The sequence below is a fragment of the Labrus bergylta genome, chromosome 19 (genome assembly GCF_963930695.1).
Source record: "Labrus bergylta chromosome 19, fLabBer1.1, whole genome shotgun sequence".
Classification (NCBI taxonomy): Eukaryota; Metazoa; Chordata; class Actinopteri; order Labriformes; family Labridae; genus Labrus; species Labrus bergylta.
In genome coordinates, this window is record NC_089213.1 from 17,796,566 (window position 1) to 17,815,159 (window position 18,594).

The following is an 18,594-nucleotide window of genomic DNA, read 5'->3' on the forward strand; positions in this document are numbered from 1 at the left end:
ATCACAACACTGCATTTACATCTTCTGTATTTAATACTTTTACGTCTTCTTTTCCTTTTCTCTTCTTTGTAGCAATTCCTCGCCTTTAACCCTTCCAGGAGGATATCGGCCTTCGCAGCACTGAGCCACCCCTATTTTCAAAGCGTGGACAGCCTCAGTAGAAGTGTGTACGCGGCCCAGCCCATCCCCAGCAACAAGCCCACCATGGAGGAGAGGAGCGCCTGATAGTCCTCCTTCACCCTTAGTCATCCCATGCAGTGTCTATAAGAAGCATTCACAGCCCCCTTCCCCCCCACCCCCACCTTGGTGTTTTTCATGTTTCATTGTTTTCACAGTGTTTAATCAAAGCTTGTTCGACACTGATCCACACGTGACTCTTGATCGTCAAAGTGAAAATGAAAGTTTACAAATGAATAGATAACAAAGTGCTACAAGCAGCAGCTTTGCACATATGATAGTCCAGCTTTCCTTCATTCTTCTCTGCACATATGCTGCTACAAAGACTCCAACTGCTCCAATTTGCTACAACATGATGATAACACCAAGACAAGGCTTCGAGTCAGCTTTATGTTGTTGCTCAGGAAGCTTAGTTTTGCCATGATAGCCCTCTTTTAACCCTACTTGTTTTTGTTTTGAAACAACCAAAATGTCATCATAAATTTGACCAGTTTCTTTCCCTCCAGCAGTTAGCCTGAAGCTAGATTTGTGACCTGAGAAGCTCATAGTCAAGAATATATTCCAATTTCCAAAGTGCAATGTGTTGATCCCTGCCGTTAAAGGTGCACATAGCTGAAAATCCCTATTTTTTTTTCCCCCATTGGTGGTAGCTGGTGTACATATTTTTAAGCTTTAAGCTTTAAGCTTGGTTGGTTGAACTATGGAGAAGTACATTAAAGTTTGAAGGGGTTATATTGAAGCTGTTAAGTAGATCCATTTGTATTGATTGCTTTTCCTTTTACTTTAGAAGACATTTGTTTTGTGTAATCAGTGTCAAAAAAAAAAAGCTTTGTGATTCTGTGTTTGTACAAACCATGGAATGCACCAAGGGGGGGCAAAGACTTTTTAAAGTCAGTGAACAAAACTCATGGAACGAAAAAAAGGCGGTCAAGATAATGTCAAAAACAATGACACCAAACTCTCACGCCCCCCCCCCACCCTCGAAAATGCACAAAAGCTATCCTCCCATGAACTGATAAGAGTGTATTTGCTGCTTTTAGGTTGTTAAATGTTGATTAATGACTGTAAACAATGCAAAGAAACATTGACTGCTAGAAGCAGGCAGGAGGCCTTCTTCGCTGGGGGTGGGGGATCTGACCATACAGGAGCCTGTGTGAACTCAATGGACCTCGCCTGCCTTGGTTGCTAACTGTGTGTGTTCGTGTGCAGTGAGAAGACACACCAAACCAGCACAGATGTGTACACGGCATTTAGCGTGTGCACCACCACTGTCATAAGCACGCTCATGTATACACCTACTTACTGAAACATTATTGGGCATCACAAGCCAGCCACTCACTGCCAAGTCATGACTTATCATTCCAGTTCTACATGTATTTTATTACTGCCACCTTGAGGATGTCCTGAGTAACTGCAGACCAGTAGCGGGATTCTAATGGTTTCTGCACTCTTCAAGGAACTTCTTTTTTTTTTTTTTTTTATAATGGGCTGATATCAGTGCTGAGACATTGATGAAATAACTTTTTATAGAGACGTTCCTGATACTTGCTCTGCCTTTTTATTTTACTTGCTTTTAGTCAGCCATCATTTAAAATACAATTATTATTTACTATCCTAATGATACGGTAATGCACAGGTTTGCAACAGGTGGATAAAGTCCCACCAGCACTATTCCACATGAATACATTTGGCACAGGATAGTGTCGCCAATATTGGGTATTTAATTTTAATTTTATTGACAGGTCTTGTATGCTTGTCGTAATCAAGTTGTTACTTGATTGTTTTTTTTTTCTTTGTTTTTGAAGATGCTGGGGAAAATATTACACCAACACCGACTCTAGATGATGATAGAATATTTGAAAAGTAGTTTGACAAAGTGAGGAATGTATAAAGGATAGGCATTGGTACTGTACTGTATAGAATGCAAAGTAAACGATGTAACGATAGAGAATTGTTGATTCCTGCATCGTCAGCCCATAGATATGTCGTCAAAATGGATAGATGTAGAGTAGTGAAGGTCAGTGGAACGTCGTATGGCAAAAGGTGTTTTGTCTTTTGGAAACTTTGGGTGAGCTCTGTGAGTGCTTGTCGAATTTTAATTTGCTTCGGATTGAGAGTGACTACGAATTTTTACAGTAATGCACAATTTTTTTTGTGTACAATTTTGATGCTTTATTTTACAATCATGTCTCGTCGTATTTAGTTATAACCAGCACAGAAAGAGCAAGTTATGCAGAGTTGTATTTTTGTATCTAGTAGTCTTGCAGAACAGTAACATATCTTAACACTGGTTTATGTTTTCTTAACAGGTAGTGCTGCTAGCACAAACACAAAGACACACACTCTGACTTTCTCAGGTTCTTTTACGGACGTCCGAAACTTTCGGGCACAGTTTGCACATCTCTTGGCTACTAACTGACCACATCACTACTCTTTCAGGTTTTCTTTTCAAACTGTTCCACCCATGGTCATATCATTGATCACTGTCTACTGTCATCCCTATTTATCAACAATATGTTACTGTAGTCATTACTGTCTAAAGATAACTGCCTGTATGAACTATTTTTGTCAGCTACTTTTGATTGCAAGATGTCAAACACAATGTAGATCATATATAATTGTCTGCTTGACTAAGCACTGTGTGAATTTTCTATTTGATGACTCATATCTGGTATCAGTGGTGCATACAATGCAATGAAAGCTCCAAATACTTTAGGCCTAGAGGTTTACAATTTAAATAATGACTGCTTTAATCCCATCACACTTGATAAAAACCACTGTACGCATTTTTCATGAGCTAACCAGGTTTTTAGTACATTTCAATCTTGAAACATAAAACTGAAGTCAGATGTTAAACTTTAAGAAGCTTCACTGTTTTCAAACCAATGTTGCGTAATTCATCATATAAATCAAATAACACACATGTTCCTGTGTCACATTTGTTATTTGGCATGTGGAAATGAACGCTAGAATAAACACAATCATGGCATACGTATGTATGGTTGCTGGCATTGGTGTCCTATTATTGTGTTACACCAATTAAATAAAAAGCAGCTTTTTGAGAATATTGTTTTGGACTTATTTCTACCAATTAATGAATTATTCTTGTGTGGAGTTGGTCGTTAATGTAGTGAGGGAATATTAGATACAACACAGTTGCTGTTACAGTGTGTTGTATTTGAATTTTGCCACCATCTACTCTCAACAGTTTGCGTCTATTTCATACCAGCAACAAAATATTTTTTAAATAAATATTTTTGTATCACTAAATGTGTGTTGTTAGTCTGATTCTCTATAAGTGCTTGTATCAACACTAAACCCATATACAAGAAGAATTTGTACTGTAGAGGTTGGAGGCATAAACACAGATATGCCACAAGCTAACCAAATATTTTGGGAGAATCACAGAAGAGATAGAATTCAAATCTTGGGACAGTGTGTAATGTTATCATGAATACCAGCATATATGCTAAAGATCTAAATATAATCAATGTGCTGCGAGTAATTTAATATAATGATTAACTCGAGTGAGAGAAGAATATTTAAAAAAAATTGGAAGAAAGTGGAAGAAGCAGCAGGAAGAGGAGAAAATGGCGTGAACTACAGACAGAAGCAAGAAAAGTACCCCATCCCCTCCCCTAAAAAAAAAATAAGTTTTAGGTTTGGTTCTATTGCACTGGAAATATAAGAGAAGTGTCTCGATTCAAAGCCTCAGACATACCAAACTAAACTTTGACTTATATCATAATTACAATAAGCATAATTGACAATTACAGATAATTGGTTCGTTTTCTCTATTTTATTTTTTGATCGTTTTTTATAGACTTGTCTGATTCGCACTCCATACCACTTGGAGGCGCAGCTGCAGTATTTCGTTGTTTTCCAACGGCCGGAAAAACAACAGTAGAAGAAGAATCGTCAGGTTGCGTTTACAGTCCAGTGTGGCTATGTTAACGCTGGCAAAATAACACTAATGATTGCTTACAGAGTTGCATATTTTCCATTATTAATAACTCGGCATGGGCAAGAGAGACAATCGAGTGGTAAGCACATGAAAAAGTGGAAAAGTTATTGATAATTGGCATGCTACTAGCCCAAATACAAGCTTAGCCTACGAACAAGCTAGGTAATGCATTTCTCCGCCTACTGTACTTATTCTGGGCCCTGGCGGGTTTCTCTCACGTCGTACGTGTGCATATCACCTGTCAGAGAAAAACACTTTTGAAATATATTGGCAGTCTCGAGGCTTTAATTGTCTGGTGTATCTTATTGCACCTAACGCAATGTAGACTAATGCGGCTGCGCAAAGGTGTAAATGCTAACTTTAGCAGCTTAGCTTCAACCAGGCTCTGCAATGATTTGACGCTGCGCACTGTTGTTTTCTGTTTAGTCTTTTAAATATAAGCAGGGACTTTAGCCCTATGCATAATCAATTAATTCATATAGTTTCTTATCTAATGTCAAGGGAACAATTTCTATCTGATGCACTGAGTATTTTGTTCATTTGTCTTGTCATGTATGGAGGTTACATATTGACTGACTGATCAAGCAAGGTTGTACTGACCATGTACACTGATAACATACAATGTTTATTTCATTTTCAAACTGTTCCATTAACTCTTAGGGTTGTTTTGGGGGATTTGTGTAGTGCTTCTAGGTGGAGTTCAGGTTACTAATCATCCCAGTGTCCTATAGTTTGGTTTCTGTGTGTGTTTTGAATGCTTCCCTCTGTTTGGTTTTCCAGGCTTATATTAACCCCATTGCTGCAGCACGAGCCAGAGGACCGTCACAGAATGCCGGACCATCAATACAGGATTACTTAAGCAGACCTCGACCCACATGGTGAGAAAGTCCACGAGCTCCTCGGTGACCCTCGTCGACTTCGAGGCAGCATTCACACTAAACCCTAATGCTCAATTCAGATTTTTTTAAAAGTGTTTGTTTTATTGACCTTTTTGTCTTTTATTAGACAGGACAGCTGAAGAGAGACAGGAAATGTTGTGAGGAGAGAGTGACTATAGCCTCTGTACATGGGGTGAAGGACATAACTACTGGGCTATCTGCGCCAACTGTACATCATTTTTGTCAATTAATTTTGCCCAGGTGCTTTGAAAAACACTTAAGATTGGAAGGGGAAACCCAGATTTGATTTTTAAAATACATTTTTTTGTGGGTGTGAATTCCACAATATTCCTGGTTCTACAGTTGACTCAATGTCGTATTCCGTGTTTCATAAAGCCCTAATGATCTTCAACCCCCTGCCGTCCTTTACAGTTATTGACACTGTGGTTAACTTTTGGTTTTCGGAACATCAAGGGTTTTTTTTAATACCCTGAGTTTCTTCCTGTCTACTCCCTCTAACAGAGCCAGTAACGGTTTAATTTCCTAATTCATTCAATCAGTCAGTATCACACAAGTGTCATTGGAGATTCACTGTTTGTCTGAGTAAAAATCCAGGTTGTTTTATATAGTCTGTGAGGCATACTTTAAAAAGACATACTTTTTTGTCGAACATGGCATGTCCTTTAGTCGAGGAGCCTCTAGATGAGGGGCTGCATTACTCCGCAGGGAGTTACAAATACATCTGGAGATGTTAACTTAATTAGGTCTGATTAATGAACTAGGCAGAATATAGACGAGAGGACATTTATGTGTGTGAAACCAGCATTATGTGGGGGATAAAGCTCATGCACATTGAAATTGCCACTGAATAATATTTACGTTGTAGCCTATAATATGTCAGATATAATTGTGAAGTGTATTATTGAAGCTTTACAGTTATCATCCTACAACAGAGACTAAACAAAGCACTACAGCTTTCTTTTTATAGCCTATGACATGCAAGATATAAAATTCAGCATAATTAATGCTTTCTATTACACTTCCATATTCATTTCTATGAGCTCCATTATACTGCCAGGCTGCAGCTGAAATATGATGTCTTTAACATTCAGACAGGCCACATATGATCGTGCGTTCAGTCTGATTATGGATTATGTGATTAACTTCTACATATTTTACATTTCCGACTTTGCTCACAGTTTATGAATCATATGTTGAACCAAGTTTGGTATATGAATGTTTCCACTTAGCATTAAACGTCTTGACACTGATTGGATATGGGTATCCTACATAATGGTTTTGAGAGGCTCTGGATTTTTTTCAATGTAATTTCACTCTCATCAGCAAAGGAATGTGAATATTTAAATTCTGAATATGCGTGAAGGTTGGTCATCTCATGAATTCAAAAATGATCTGTTAGCAAGAAAATGCTGTTTCCTTACATCATTTTTACGTTCTACAAGCAACAAGTTTCCAGCTGTCTTGCAGAAAAAATAATTGATCCTGATTTATTTGAAATTCATCATTTTCCAACCTGAAAAATGTACTCACAAAACTTAAATGATCCATGATCCAAAGTATTTCTCACACCTGGCAGTTATATTACCAAGCAAGTTGAGTATCCCCAGAGAATATTTCTGTTATCTGGCTAGACCCACTGATCCAAGTATTTACGCTTACCTCTTGTTGATAAAATTACTTTTTTACGTTCTGGGTGAAATATCTGCTGACAAACTTCACATTCTGATTTGTATTTCCACTGATTTATTGTCTCTTCCTCAGGGAGGAGTTAAAGGAGCAGCTGGAGAAGAAGAAGAAGGGCTCTCGAGCCCTGGCTGACTTTGAGGACAAAATGAACGATGTAAGTTTTTGTGTTTTGCTAGTGTCCTTGTCCTTTCTGGTAGCATGATGTTGTTACCTGCCTCCATTCAGATAACACAGGTAGTCCCAGCTCCTTCAGAATAGCACATCCATTCGTCATGTAGTTGCATAAAGGTTTGCCGTTTCTTCCGGCATAGTCTCAAGAGAATGAAGAGGAGAACAGGATTCACCAGTAGACTCGCAGTTACATTAGAGTTGTACAGGTTCGTAAAAGGGCATCAACCCAGCAGCATGACCGGTATCTGCTCCTTTGTGCGAGGAGGAAAATGAGAAGCACCGCCAGAGCCCTACAAAATGACCTCCAGCAGCAACTGCCGTGCATGTCTCTGACACACTGTCAGAAACAGACTCCATGAGGGATGAATGAGGACCCAACGTCCTCTAGTGGGACCTGTGCACACAGCCCAGCATCATGCTGCTCCATTAACATTCCTCAGAAAACACCAGAATTGGCCGGTCTTCCATTGTGCCGCATTCTCTTCACAGCTGAGAGCAGGTTCACACTGAACACATGTAAAAGGCACGAAATGGTCTGAAGACGCCGTGGGGATCGTTATGCTGTCCGTAACATCATCCTGCATGACCGTACGGCCGTGGGTCTGGAGAAGCATATCCTTGCAGGGTCGCACAGACCTCATCATAGCCAACAGTAACCTGTCTGCTGTTGGGTAGCAGAACAAAAATACTCTCTGATTGTTAGACTTTACACTGGTGCAGGGGGAGTAGGATTCCTCCTGGTGAAGAACAATGTCAAGCCTCATGTGGCAAGAGAGTGTAGGCAATTAATGGCTGAAGATGGCATTGACAGTCCCTCTCGTTCCCCTCACCTTATTCCATTTGAGCACCAATGGGAAGTTATGCATCAGTGCATCTAATGCAGCCAAGAACTGCTGCACACACTCCAGGAGCTCACTGATGCCCTGATCCAGGTCTGGGAGGAGATCCCTTAGGGTACCATCCACCAACTCATCAGAAGCATGCCCTGACATTGTGAGCTGCGCATACAGGCACACAAGGGCCATAAACACCACAGAGTCACAGTATGAGTCACTGTGATACAGTTCACACAAGTTAAATCAGCCAGTGATTTCAATTTTTGAATACGATTTTTGGTGTGATTTTTAATTCAGCTCTTTGTGGGTTAATGAGTTTGGCTTCCTCTGTATTTCATTCTCAACAAATTATACAATGCACGTTAGTTAATCTGATGTATGAGTAAAGTGTTCCCTTAATTTTTTAAGCAGTTTATTTTAACTGGCTGTCATGTTAACCCTCATCATATCTCTGTATTTAAAGTGCAATTGAAAATGTAGAAAAGGAGATTTTTTTTTTTGTTGCATTGTTGTTTACTGTGGTTGTTTTTTCAGAAATGGAGGAAAGAACTGGCCAAGAACAGAGAGAAGTTGTTAGGTTTGAGTGAAAAAGACAAAGAGAAAGACAAAAAGATAACGGACAAGGAAAAGGAGGAGAAGAAAGAAAAAAAGGAGGTATGGTATTACTCAGTCATCAGACATTTGGATTTTCTCACTCTTTAATCTTCTCTAACTTCAGCTTTCTTCACTTCTGTTTAGAAAAAGAAGAAAGAGAAGAAGAAATCCAGCAGGGTGAGGAGAGACCTCCAGGACGTTGTAGTTCACTCTCACACACACACACACACACACACACACACACACACACACATACACACACACTCTCTCACGCACTTTAACACTCCACCTGTCCTGAGATGGTCTCTTATTAGTGTGGTTGTTCCATTTTCGAAAACAAGCCAATAACCTCAAGTCTAATGAACCCTGCTTTCATTGTGTTTTGGTCAAGCATTCTTCGTCTTCCTCCTCCTCATCGAGTTCTGATTCCTCCAGCAGCTCCTCCTCAGAATTTGAAGAAGAGGTAAGTCATTACACACAAACCCACAATTGAGTGACACCGAGTGCTCTGAATCTGCTGATCTATGTGCTACACCATCCCATAAGAATGTTGTCTATAGGGGCTGCATAGCGTAGTGGTTAGTGCGCATGCCCCATGTACAGAAGCTATCGTCCTCCAAATGGGTGGACCTGGTTTGAATCCAACCCGTGGCTCCTTAACCACATGTCATTCCCCAATCTCCCTCTCTCTCCCTAATTTCAGACTCTATCCACTGTCCTATCTCTAAAATAAAAAAAAGGCATAAAAAGCCCAAAAATAAATCTTGAATGTTGCACACTAAACTCAGTGCTACATTGAGTGATTGCATTTCTGTTTTTGTGTTTAGGAAGAAAAGAAGAGTATCAAGAAAAAGAGGAAGAGAAAGAAGTCATCGGTCAAGAGAGCGTCAGACGGCTCAGATGAAGAATCTGATGCTGACAGCAAGGTCCGTCTCTGTTTGTTTAAAGAGCACACTTCAACAGTCTGGGTGTGGTGTTGAAACCCTGCAGCAAAAAATAGACTTAAGTTCTTTTAAAAATGCTCAGGTTTTTATCTAATTGTTATTTTTATTTTCCCAAGAAGAAGAAGAAAAGAATCAAGGAAGAAGTCGACAAAGACAAGGTGATTTATTTGAATCAGAATCAGAAATACTTTATTAATCCCAGGGGGAAATTTGTTAAATTTGATCAACCCATTGTAATTTCAGGATAGTTTGAGGCTTTCAAATTTATCATCACTGCATATCTTTATGTTATTCTTTGTTATAAAGCTCAGTCAAGCATCTTTAAGTCCAGGTATTTATACAACAAGCATTATTTATTATTTTCTTATGTCAAACTTGCGTCTGTCAGGACGACAAGTTCCGTAAAAGAAAAAGGAAGGCCGAGCGAAGTTATAAAGACTCATCATCTGAGTCCACTGCAGACTCTGAGGGGGAAGAGGTAGTAAGTATTATTTTTATGTTTGTAGATAAGTAGAAAAAAATTCATACGTAAAAAAATAAACCACATTCTCTCTTCTTAGTTCCTCTTTTATCTCTCTGGTCCTCTTTTTGATTCAAATTTGTGAGACAGGAAATTACAAAACAAAAAAGTATTCTTACATACTCTCACTTTGAAACAGGTTTCAGTTGTTTATTAAATGTTGGATTTGTTTTATTTTCATGCTGTTTTTGACTCAAGAAAGCAGACTATAAACTACTTTCACTCAGCTCTCCTTGGATGCTCACACTCTCTCTTTCCTCCTCAACATACAGTATGTCTGTCAGTCTTCCTGATATGAAAACGTTGATTTACTCACAGGAGGCACTGTTTGATGTAGTGTTGTAGTCAAGACCACACTTAACGAGCGCTCCAAGACAGAGACATTTAGGTGTCGAACCTGAGTCAAAACCAAGGCAGGGCGAGACCATAAACAACACGAGTTTGATGTATTTCAGTCTGAAATTTGCAGCAGGGTTGTGACATCAGGTTAACCCCTGAAATTGACAGATACTGAGAGTTCAATTCAGGCTTTGCTCTCAGAGAGAGAGAGAGAGGATTTTAGACCTTTTTGTACCTTAAAACTTCTCTCTTTCCATGTCCTCACTTGAACTTTTCCTCCCCACAGGCTGAAGCTAAGAAGAAAAAGAGAAGTAGCGAGGAAAAGGAGAAAATAACAGTGAGCAATCGACTTAGATTTCTTTTAAAGCTACAGTGAATAAATCAGATTCTTGATTTAAGTTAGTTCTTTTGGAGAGAGCTACATTTATATCACCTGATCACTTTTGCAGAGACTTATCAGGTATTCCAGAAATGTATGTTGGAAAGGTTTAGGTTGACATACATTTCAACAGTCCTAGTGTCAGCTGATAGATTTGCAGTAATATGTTGGCAAACCTGACTCCTTTTAAAACTACAGCTACAAAAGCACATCTGTATTGTTGATCCAGCTGTAGGGTCTGACATGTTAGACAAAGCATGAAGTGCTATAAGTTCATGCTTTCTGTTCACAGGACAAATCCAAGAAGAAGAGGAAAAAGAAGCACAAGAAGCATGGCAGAAAAAAGAAAAAGAAGGCAGCATCACATTCAGACTCTGAGCTCGACTAACCACCGTAGCTTTACGGTTGTCTCATCGTCCTGACAGTCACAAGTAGTGTTATTTTTTTTTTGCCTTTTGACTTCTTCCATCCAGCCTGAAACCGACACACTCGCAATGCTGGAGTTCTGTGAGTGAAGTTGCAAATGGGCATGGAGGCCACCCCTCAAAGTGGCAACTACTGGTACATATCTTCTGTTGATTTTTACCTCGAGGCTTTTTGTAGATGATTGTTCTTCGAGTTTCACTCAACTTCAGGACTGAAATGTATTTCACTGTTTTTTTCACCCCCTGCTTATCTTGGAGATTTCAGTTTGACCAGCACTTACTTTTTACCCTCGGTATGCTGGCCCTCTCTCTCTCTCTCTTTCTGGTGACTCTGCTTCACACCCGACAGCTTGCATTTCTAGTTGCCAGATGAAGCTGTTAAGTTCGTACCTGCGTCATGCATGTAGACCTGATGATCGGATGTCTCACCAGCCTCATATTGAAGCTGGATGTATGATGAATAAATGTGAGCTTCACAGTCGACCGTTACACAGCGGGGAACTGCTCAGTTAGAGGAATGATTACACTGCAGTGTAAATGTGTAAACCGTGGGAGTTCATGAATAAAATATTGTTTGAGCCTTTTAGCTGTTAAGTTACAGACTTTACTGTGAGTGTTAACTTTATGTTTTTATTTCAAACTGTTACTGCATCTTCATTGTCTTACTTCCTTGAATTATAACTTGAGGTTAGTATCACTGTAAAAAACAAAATGCAATCAACCAGAAAACAATCCAACCTACTTCATTATCATGTCCTCCAAAGGTTCTCTTTAAATTCGCCCCTTTTTTTGCTCTTTTTTTTTTAATTAAACTTAACTTCAGGTTTTTTACATTACATGTCAAATGTCATTAATTATTTTCTTCATCCTGGCACATTTATATATTTGTTGTTAAACATACAGAACACATACATTTAAAAAAAACTAAAGGACAAAGGGAAAATACATTACAACCTTTTTTGCTGCTCAAATACGTCTAACTTGACGATAAACTGTCGCAAGTAAGAAATAAAACCAATACGTTGATGGTAAAAAGTTACACTGAAATTCATAAAGTTTCTGCTGCAAGAAAAAGTTACAGTCAAAATATGAATGTATGAACTAGAGGATAGATAGATAGATAGATACTTCATTGATCCTGAGGGAAATTCGAAACATCCAGTAGCAGTTTACAAAGACATGCACAACATGGAACATTTGTTAAATCTGAACAACAACTGCTGTCCCCCCCTCCCATACATATATATTAACTAACCCCAACAAAGATTTAAAGAAGCCCCTCATGATTCAAATGAAACCTGTGCCATGAAGAAATAGACTCATACTTCAAAAATACATAACCTGTGCAGGAATCAAGATGGATGTACAATTTAAACAAAACCTATTAACAGTTTAAAAGAAGAACGGTAAGTTAGACCTGTACATACGTAGTGTAGACCTGAAAGTTTATGTATGTACAGCAGGGTTTTGAAAGGAGGTAGTGCAATTTTAAAAGAACAGTCTGCCAACTTTAAAGGTGCTAATATATTATTGTGATATGCATCAAGTGTCCAACTAGACTGACTCTTAGGACAGATGGAAAAATATAGTCCTAGAGTTACTGTGTGCTTTCCCCGTGGCCATAACAGTGAGGTGTCCAGTCGTATGGACACTGGGACAAAAGAGTTTAGTCTGTGGATCAGGATTGTGACAGCAGTGTGCCACTGAACACACTCCTGTGCCTGGTGAAGGTGCTGTTCAGAAGGTGGTGGTTGTTGTCCAGGAGGCTCAATATGAAAACAGTATACTCACATTTGAAGTCATTGTATGATAAACACTAGAATCCAGAGCAGCAGTTTAGTGTGGCTCGTTTAGCTGGAGACAATTTGAAACATTTGTATTACAATTGTCAGTCCCATTTCAAGCATTTTTCAGATGTCAACTTGATGACATTTTAACTTCTCTGCAAAGTAGCAAGATAAATCAGTTCAAGTAGAAAGAAGCTGGAATGCCTTTATATAGTTTATTTGTGTATTCTCTTGTTCTTTTCTCCAACCAGTCAGATAACCACCAATAAACTTTTTTTTTTTAAATGTTTTTGAGGCTTTACAGGCAGATCATGTGAGTGAAGTAGTCTATTGGTATCAAAGGTTCACTTGAGCTTGTAAACGACTGCATGATAGGTGAGTGTGTGTGGCCTCATACACTGATTACTCAGACCTCTCTTTAAAAATCCAAGCTCCAAAACCACGCACTGTTGAAATCTGACAATCACGGGACACAAGGGTGTGATGTGATTTTGTCATATGGGAGGGTCTGACCTCACTTATAAAGGGCTTCTGTGGCTCAGATCAGAGGACGTGCGAGTGTTAGTGTATGACAGGAAGCTGCTCAATCTCTTTTAGAAAGGTAAGCGGTACAATCTTTATTTTTCATGAATCTCTAACCAGCCAGAATGTTGCTGTATAACAAGCCACTGCTTATTTTTAGTGGTTTAGAGTGGGAGGAAGTTCTGCATCAGAGCTGAAATGAAACTGAAAGTAACGGCAACAACATGGAAATACACCAATGCCCAAAGTGTCGCGAAAGATCTGACTTTTGAAATGGAAAAAATGCTGTTTCTTAAGGAGATTTTTTTTTTTTTTTTTTAACATTTTCAGATGAATCCTTTATTTTTTTCTGCAGATGCTGAAGGTAACTCTGTGGTTGTTTGTGGTCGGCTTTGCTTCCTGCTCCATCACATGTCGTGACGGAAATGTCTGCCCTGATCTCTCCACCTGTTGTAAGACCCCCCATGGATACAGCTGCTGCCCGTATCCAAAGGTAAGCCACATGTTTCTTCACATAGATTAACTTAAACTGAGTTAGTAAAGATCATTTGCGAGACTGAATATGTCATCCCTCAACTGATTTTTTGCCTGTTTTCATGTGTCCTCAGGCCGTTTGTTGCTCTGACCTGACACACTGCTGCCCTTATGGCTTCCGTTGTAACCTCGTTACACAGATGTGTGAGAAAGAAGATCAGCCATGGTTGAACGTACCCATGGTGAAGAAGGAGGCTGCAGAGGAACCAAGCGCTCCTCTTCTACCTTTATCCCCTCTACAGGAGCTTGAAAAGCCAGATGAACAGAAGAGTTCAGTTGTCCATTGTGACAACTATTATAACTGCCCTGATGGCACTACCTGCTGCAGACACCCAAAAGGCGCCTGGTTCTGCTGCCCATACTCTCCTGTGAGTTGACCTATATACTGTTGTGCAATCAAACACATGACTGTAATAAAACTCCTTCTATTTATTATTGACTTTAACTCAAAGGGATTCCATTTCAAATTGACTTCTTTTTTTATTACACTGAAATCAGAATTCTGTGTTTTAATCTTCAGAAGTATTCATGCTAATCTGTCAAGATGTGTGACGTTTAGGGCAGGTGTTGTCTGGATGGCTACCACTGCTGTCCATATGGCTACGACTGTGACTTCAGCTATACGTACTGTGTGAGGACAGGTCTGAGATACCCCTTCACCCCAAAACAAGGCTCAGTCCCGGCCTTTCTCACTTCAACTAAAGAGGTCAAAAGCAGTCCGAAAGAGGTAGGAGTGTCACTGTTATTTGTCTCTCTTTATGTGGTGCATAAATCCCGTGATTAATAATATTCTGGTGCTCCATCCTCTTATCGTTTCAACTCAAGTTTTGAGATCCTCCATGAAAACACAACTCTCATACATAGGAAGAAAAAAAGATTCCTCTGCATTTTGATTCCTGCTTTTGTTTTTTTCAATGGTTTGAAGTCGATGGGGCTTAGTTGGAAAAACAAGGTCCTTCTGTACACCAATATGGATTCAGCATTCTTCAAATAAAAATGTCACTAATGTCACATTGTGACATTTTAGATTTAAAATATTAAGTAGTAATATTACTATAAAGTTGTTATACTACAAGAGTAGAATCCTATCCTGTTTGTTATTTTGAACGGGAATATAGCAGCCAGCTTCATGCACTAGGATGAGGAAAGTGGAGTACTTGTGAAGTTGTAACTTAGGTTTGAAAAACAACTAAATCCTCTGATCAAATCAGCATCACATTGTGTGAAGTGTTAATAGTGCTTGTTGACAGAAGATTGTTAGACAAGGGCTGTCTTATAGGCAGCCTGGGCATTCTGGTAACATTACAAGTTTATTCTCAAAGATTTCAGTTTATTTGTCTTTATTTTGGCTCAAACACTCCACCACACTTTACATCAACACTTTATCCAGTTACAGCGAGGAGCTGTTCAAAAAGCCTTAAAGAAACTCCACTGTGAGTTAGACCCTGACTCGATGATTGCTTCCAAGTGCTGATCTATATGTCAGTAAAAATGTCTGCTTCTTTTTCAAAACATTTTTCCTCTACCTATGTTTGGGAGGAAAAAAATATTTTAAGGTTTTGCTTGTTAAAGATAATTCATGATATAGACAAAGAATTAACAGAGAGCACTTTCTTAAGAGGCTTCAATGCATATCAAAACACAGAGGATTTTTTTAACCCTAATATTTTTTATCAGTACTTTTTTGTTATTATACTCACATAATAGACAGGCTAAAATAGTAAGTTTGCGTTTACCTTTTTGCAGACACCAATGACAGCACTAACAGAAGCCACTGTTGGTGTCGGTGAGGCTGAAGTCATTCGCTGTGATTCCAAGTTCTACTGCGCACAAGGGATGTCCTGCTGCAAAGGACCCACAGGCCAGTGGAACTGCTGTCCCTACAAACTGGTATGAAAATATGTTTTAAAAGAAACATATTGGTCATAGATCTTGTACAAAAATATTCAGACACAGGTCTTTGCTCTGAAACCTAGACATGAACTGCTAGCTGCGTTAACAACAGTGATTCATTTGTAAATACTGTATTTTTTCTAACATCAAAACTTGTCGTGTTGCAGGGCCAGTGTTGTGCGGATGGTCGGCACTGCTGTCGGCATGGTTTTACCTGTAACTCCACCTCTCTTTCCTGCAATGCAGGGTTCTCTCAGACCCCCTCTCGGGAACAGGAGCCAGCCAAAACAGACTGAGGGAAAGTTTGTGCACTGTGACAGCTTTTTGATATTTTAGTTCACTCAAAATTAACGACACATCTTACAATCAATGGAGAGATTAATATTAACAGCAGCTGAGGAACATTTATTGACAAAGCTTGAGTAGGTGTTTAAATATTTAATCTACATGATTCATCTTAAAATAAATTCACAAATCAAGAGAACTATAAGCCTCAGGTATTTTCAAATGAAACAGAATTGTTCACTTACACTTTGATATCATTTTTTTGAATAAAATAAAAAATGGGAGAGAAACGTTGTCATCTTTTTCTCTTTATTAACTTAATGCTGCCTTACCTAGGTGATGGAAAAATATTCTTGTTCTTGTATGTAATGTTTTATGTATATTTATGTATCTATAGCGGATTAGTGAATAAATAAATTTCACAATTATACATCATCTCTGAGGGGGTGGGATGTGTTTTAAGTAAATTAGGTGTTTATCCTGTCCTTCTAGATATTCATGTTTGACATTTAATACCAGATCTAATGACATTACTGTAGCAGCTACAAGGTTGACTTTGAAGAACAATACATGACACATGAAACATAGCTAGAACATATTTAGTTTTTGTTTTTACAATGATAATCAGACATAGTTCTGTGCCTAGAGACATAAAGAATTGCAGTAAACAATAGCACAATTGTTACTGGTTGGTAGCTTCTAACAAGTGTCTACTCCAGTAGAATATCATCTGAACATAAACAGTTCGCAGTGTTATTAATTTAAGAAATTAATATTGACTGGTGTTGAAACTTAAGCAACTTTTACATGCCAAAAAGCTCTTTGATTCTACAAACATTTTGGACAGAGGATGTTGTCAGGACTGTCCTAATGTCTGTAAAAAAAAAAACATTGGTCAGCCACAATGTATAAATGAATGGAGGGCTTTAGAGTTGCAGTTGTGGTGGAGTTATTATGAGACACAGCATCAAACGGGAATGAGTGAAACACATTTTCAATTCCAGGCTGGAACAAAATATGCTATACCAAAACAAATCAATAGGTGTTATGTAATGACTGGACAAACAAGTCAATGTTAGCTGACAAAAAAAAAAAAAGATTACACTGCAAGGATGGAGTATGAGTATCACTCTGGAGGGGCTGATAGTAGGTACTGGTGTCTATGGGGTTTTAGGCCCAAATTAATAATCATTCGTGGCATTACCACTCATATTACAACCGATTTTTTTTTTGCACTTCAAAGAGCAATTTAATTAATTCTACTTTTAGGCCTTTTGTCTTACCACAAAAAAAATCAGAGGGTGTCACTGGCCTTGTTTTCAGGACATGAATTTGATGCATCTAAGTCCAGGACACTAAAGGTACTTAGTTGGTATAATCTGCTGCAGAGAATAGAGGGGGGAAACATTAAAATTATATATTTTTTAATTAAAACCATTTACATCTTAATGGGTCATTTGCATCTTTCAGAATGAACATAAATTTCCTCCTCAGAGGTGCTGCTTGTCAACAGGCAACGGCTTGGGGCCTCAGGCCAATAAGGGGCCCCAAAGGTCTGACAAACCTTAAACCTTAATGACGGTAGTAAACCTCCCTAAGGGGCCCCCTGCTGACAGCACTCACTCTCATTGCCCTTCTAAGCATTTTTCCTGTGAAAACCAAAGTTTTTTATGAAAGTCACTGAAGGAAAATGAAGAAGAAGAATCCGTCAGGGAGTTAAAAAGAAAGAGGAAGAGCGCATTGGGACATTGGCAGACATAATGGTGGTTAAGGGCTTCCAATTATTTTTTCCCTAGGGCCCCAACAGACTCTAGAATCGCCACTGCTCCTCCTGATGAGTAAGATGAAGGCATCAAAACAAATGGAAACAACCACCATGCTGGTTCTGATAATAGAGCCAATGGAGAGAACTATAAAATGACGTCATGGCCGTGGCAATGTCCATTTGTTATTGACTGCTGCTGGCAGCTACTGTACGGATCACACATTGTTGTGTCATTTTGGCTGGCGTGCCAGTATGCCATGAGCGAGTCTGACCTTTTGCTTAGAAGCACTGCTTCACACAAAGCATCTGTGATCCTTTCTGACGAGGAGAATAACAGACATGTTTTTCCTCATTTCAGAGCAGAGATTTTGACTTTCTTAAAGTAGTAAAACCCACAGGGGTTACACAAGCATCACCAATAGCTCTGTTCTGTTGAAGAAAACCATGTAGACAGTAAACCATGACACCAATATGTGGACACTACACGTTCATTATAATGGAATAACTAAGACAAGACATTTCCTGATGTCCATAACACGCTAAAACATTAACAGTATTTTTTTAAGCACCCAGATATTTACTTTTGGGCCCTCTGTTAGAAAACAAACTTGAGAGTCCCCTGTCTAAACAACAGGGTTTGTATGGTACTTTGCTTCAATTTTACTATTTATTTTGTTTTGTTTTAAAAATTAAGTTCAGTTCTCATTTTGATATCTGTTGTGTAACAATGCGTTCAATACTATAATGGTAGTATGTTGTTTTTTTATTGTGCAGGCTTTCCATTAAAGCAGCAAAATGATGATGCGGGGTCAGCTGACAATGTTTTTGATGACTGTTCTCTGCGTTACTGGAGTGTCAGAATGATGTAGCTTTA

The 18,594-nt window shown here is 38.8% G+C and overlaps 3 protein-coding genes across 11 annotated transcripts in view; all 3 read left to right on the forward strand.

Moving 5' to 3' along the window:
• The window catches only part of cdk6 (cyclin dependent kinase 6), a 33,988-nt gene extending 30,746 nt beyond the window's left edge, over nucleotides 1-3,242 (forward strand). For both annotated transcript variants that reach the window (XM_020631563.3, XM_020631564.3), the window contains exon 8: nucleotides 73-3,242. In XM_020631563.3, coding sequence (XP_020487219.1) covers nucleotides 73-225 — 153 coding nt within the window. In that variant the 3' untranslated portion in view covers nucleotides 226-3,242. The remainder of the gene's footprint in view (nucleotides 1-72) is intronic.
• An 831-nt stretch (nucleotides 3,243-4,073) lies between these two features.
• Nucleotides 4,074-11,520, forward strand: fam133b (family with sequence similarity 133 member B). 8 transcript variants are annotated; one of them, XM_029276942.2, is made up of 11 exons: nucleotides 4,074-4,220; nucleotides 4,922-5,019; nucleotides 6,802-6,880; nucleotides 8,268-8,387; nucleotides 8,472-8,504; nucleotides 8,719-8,790; nucleotides 9,155-9,253; nucleotides 9,388-9,429; nucleotides 9,660-9,752; nucleotides 10,417-10,467; nucleotides 10,802-11,520. In XM_029276942.2, the coding sequence occupies exons 1-11, from the start codon at nucleotides 4,197-4,199 to the stop codon at nucleotides 10,895-10,897; spliced, it is 807 nt and encodes a 268-aa protein (XP_029132775.1). In that variant the 5' UTR covers nucleotides 4,074-4,196; the 3' UTR covers nucleotides 10,898-11,520. The 8 variants fall into 8 exon arrangements, with proteins under 8 accessions (XP_029132775.1, XP_020487221.1, XP_065804168.1 ...); XM_020631565.3 differs by having other exon boundaries at nucleotides 9,660-9,749; XM_065948096.1 differs by having other exon boundaries at nucleotides 9,391-9,429.
• A 1,643-nt stretch (nucleotides 11,521-13,163) lies between these two features.
• LOC109982398 (progranulin) lies at nucleotides 13,164-16,245 on the forward strand. The gene is made up of 6 exons (XM_020631585.3): nucleotides 13,164-13,322; nucleotides 13,599-13,736; nucleotides 13,852-14,145; nucleotides 14,337-14,504; nucleotides 15,524-15,667; nucleotides 15,838-16,245. Exons 1-6 carry the CDS (start codon nucleotides 13,290-13,292, stop codon nucleotides 15,964-15,966), a joined length of 906 nt encoding a protein of 301 aa, XP_020487241.1. The 5' UTR covers nucleotides 13,164-13,289; the 3' UTR covers nucleotides 15,967-16,245.
• The last annotated feature ends 2,349 nt before the right edge of the window (nucleotides 16,246-18,594 follow it).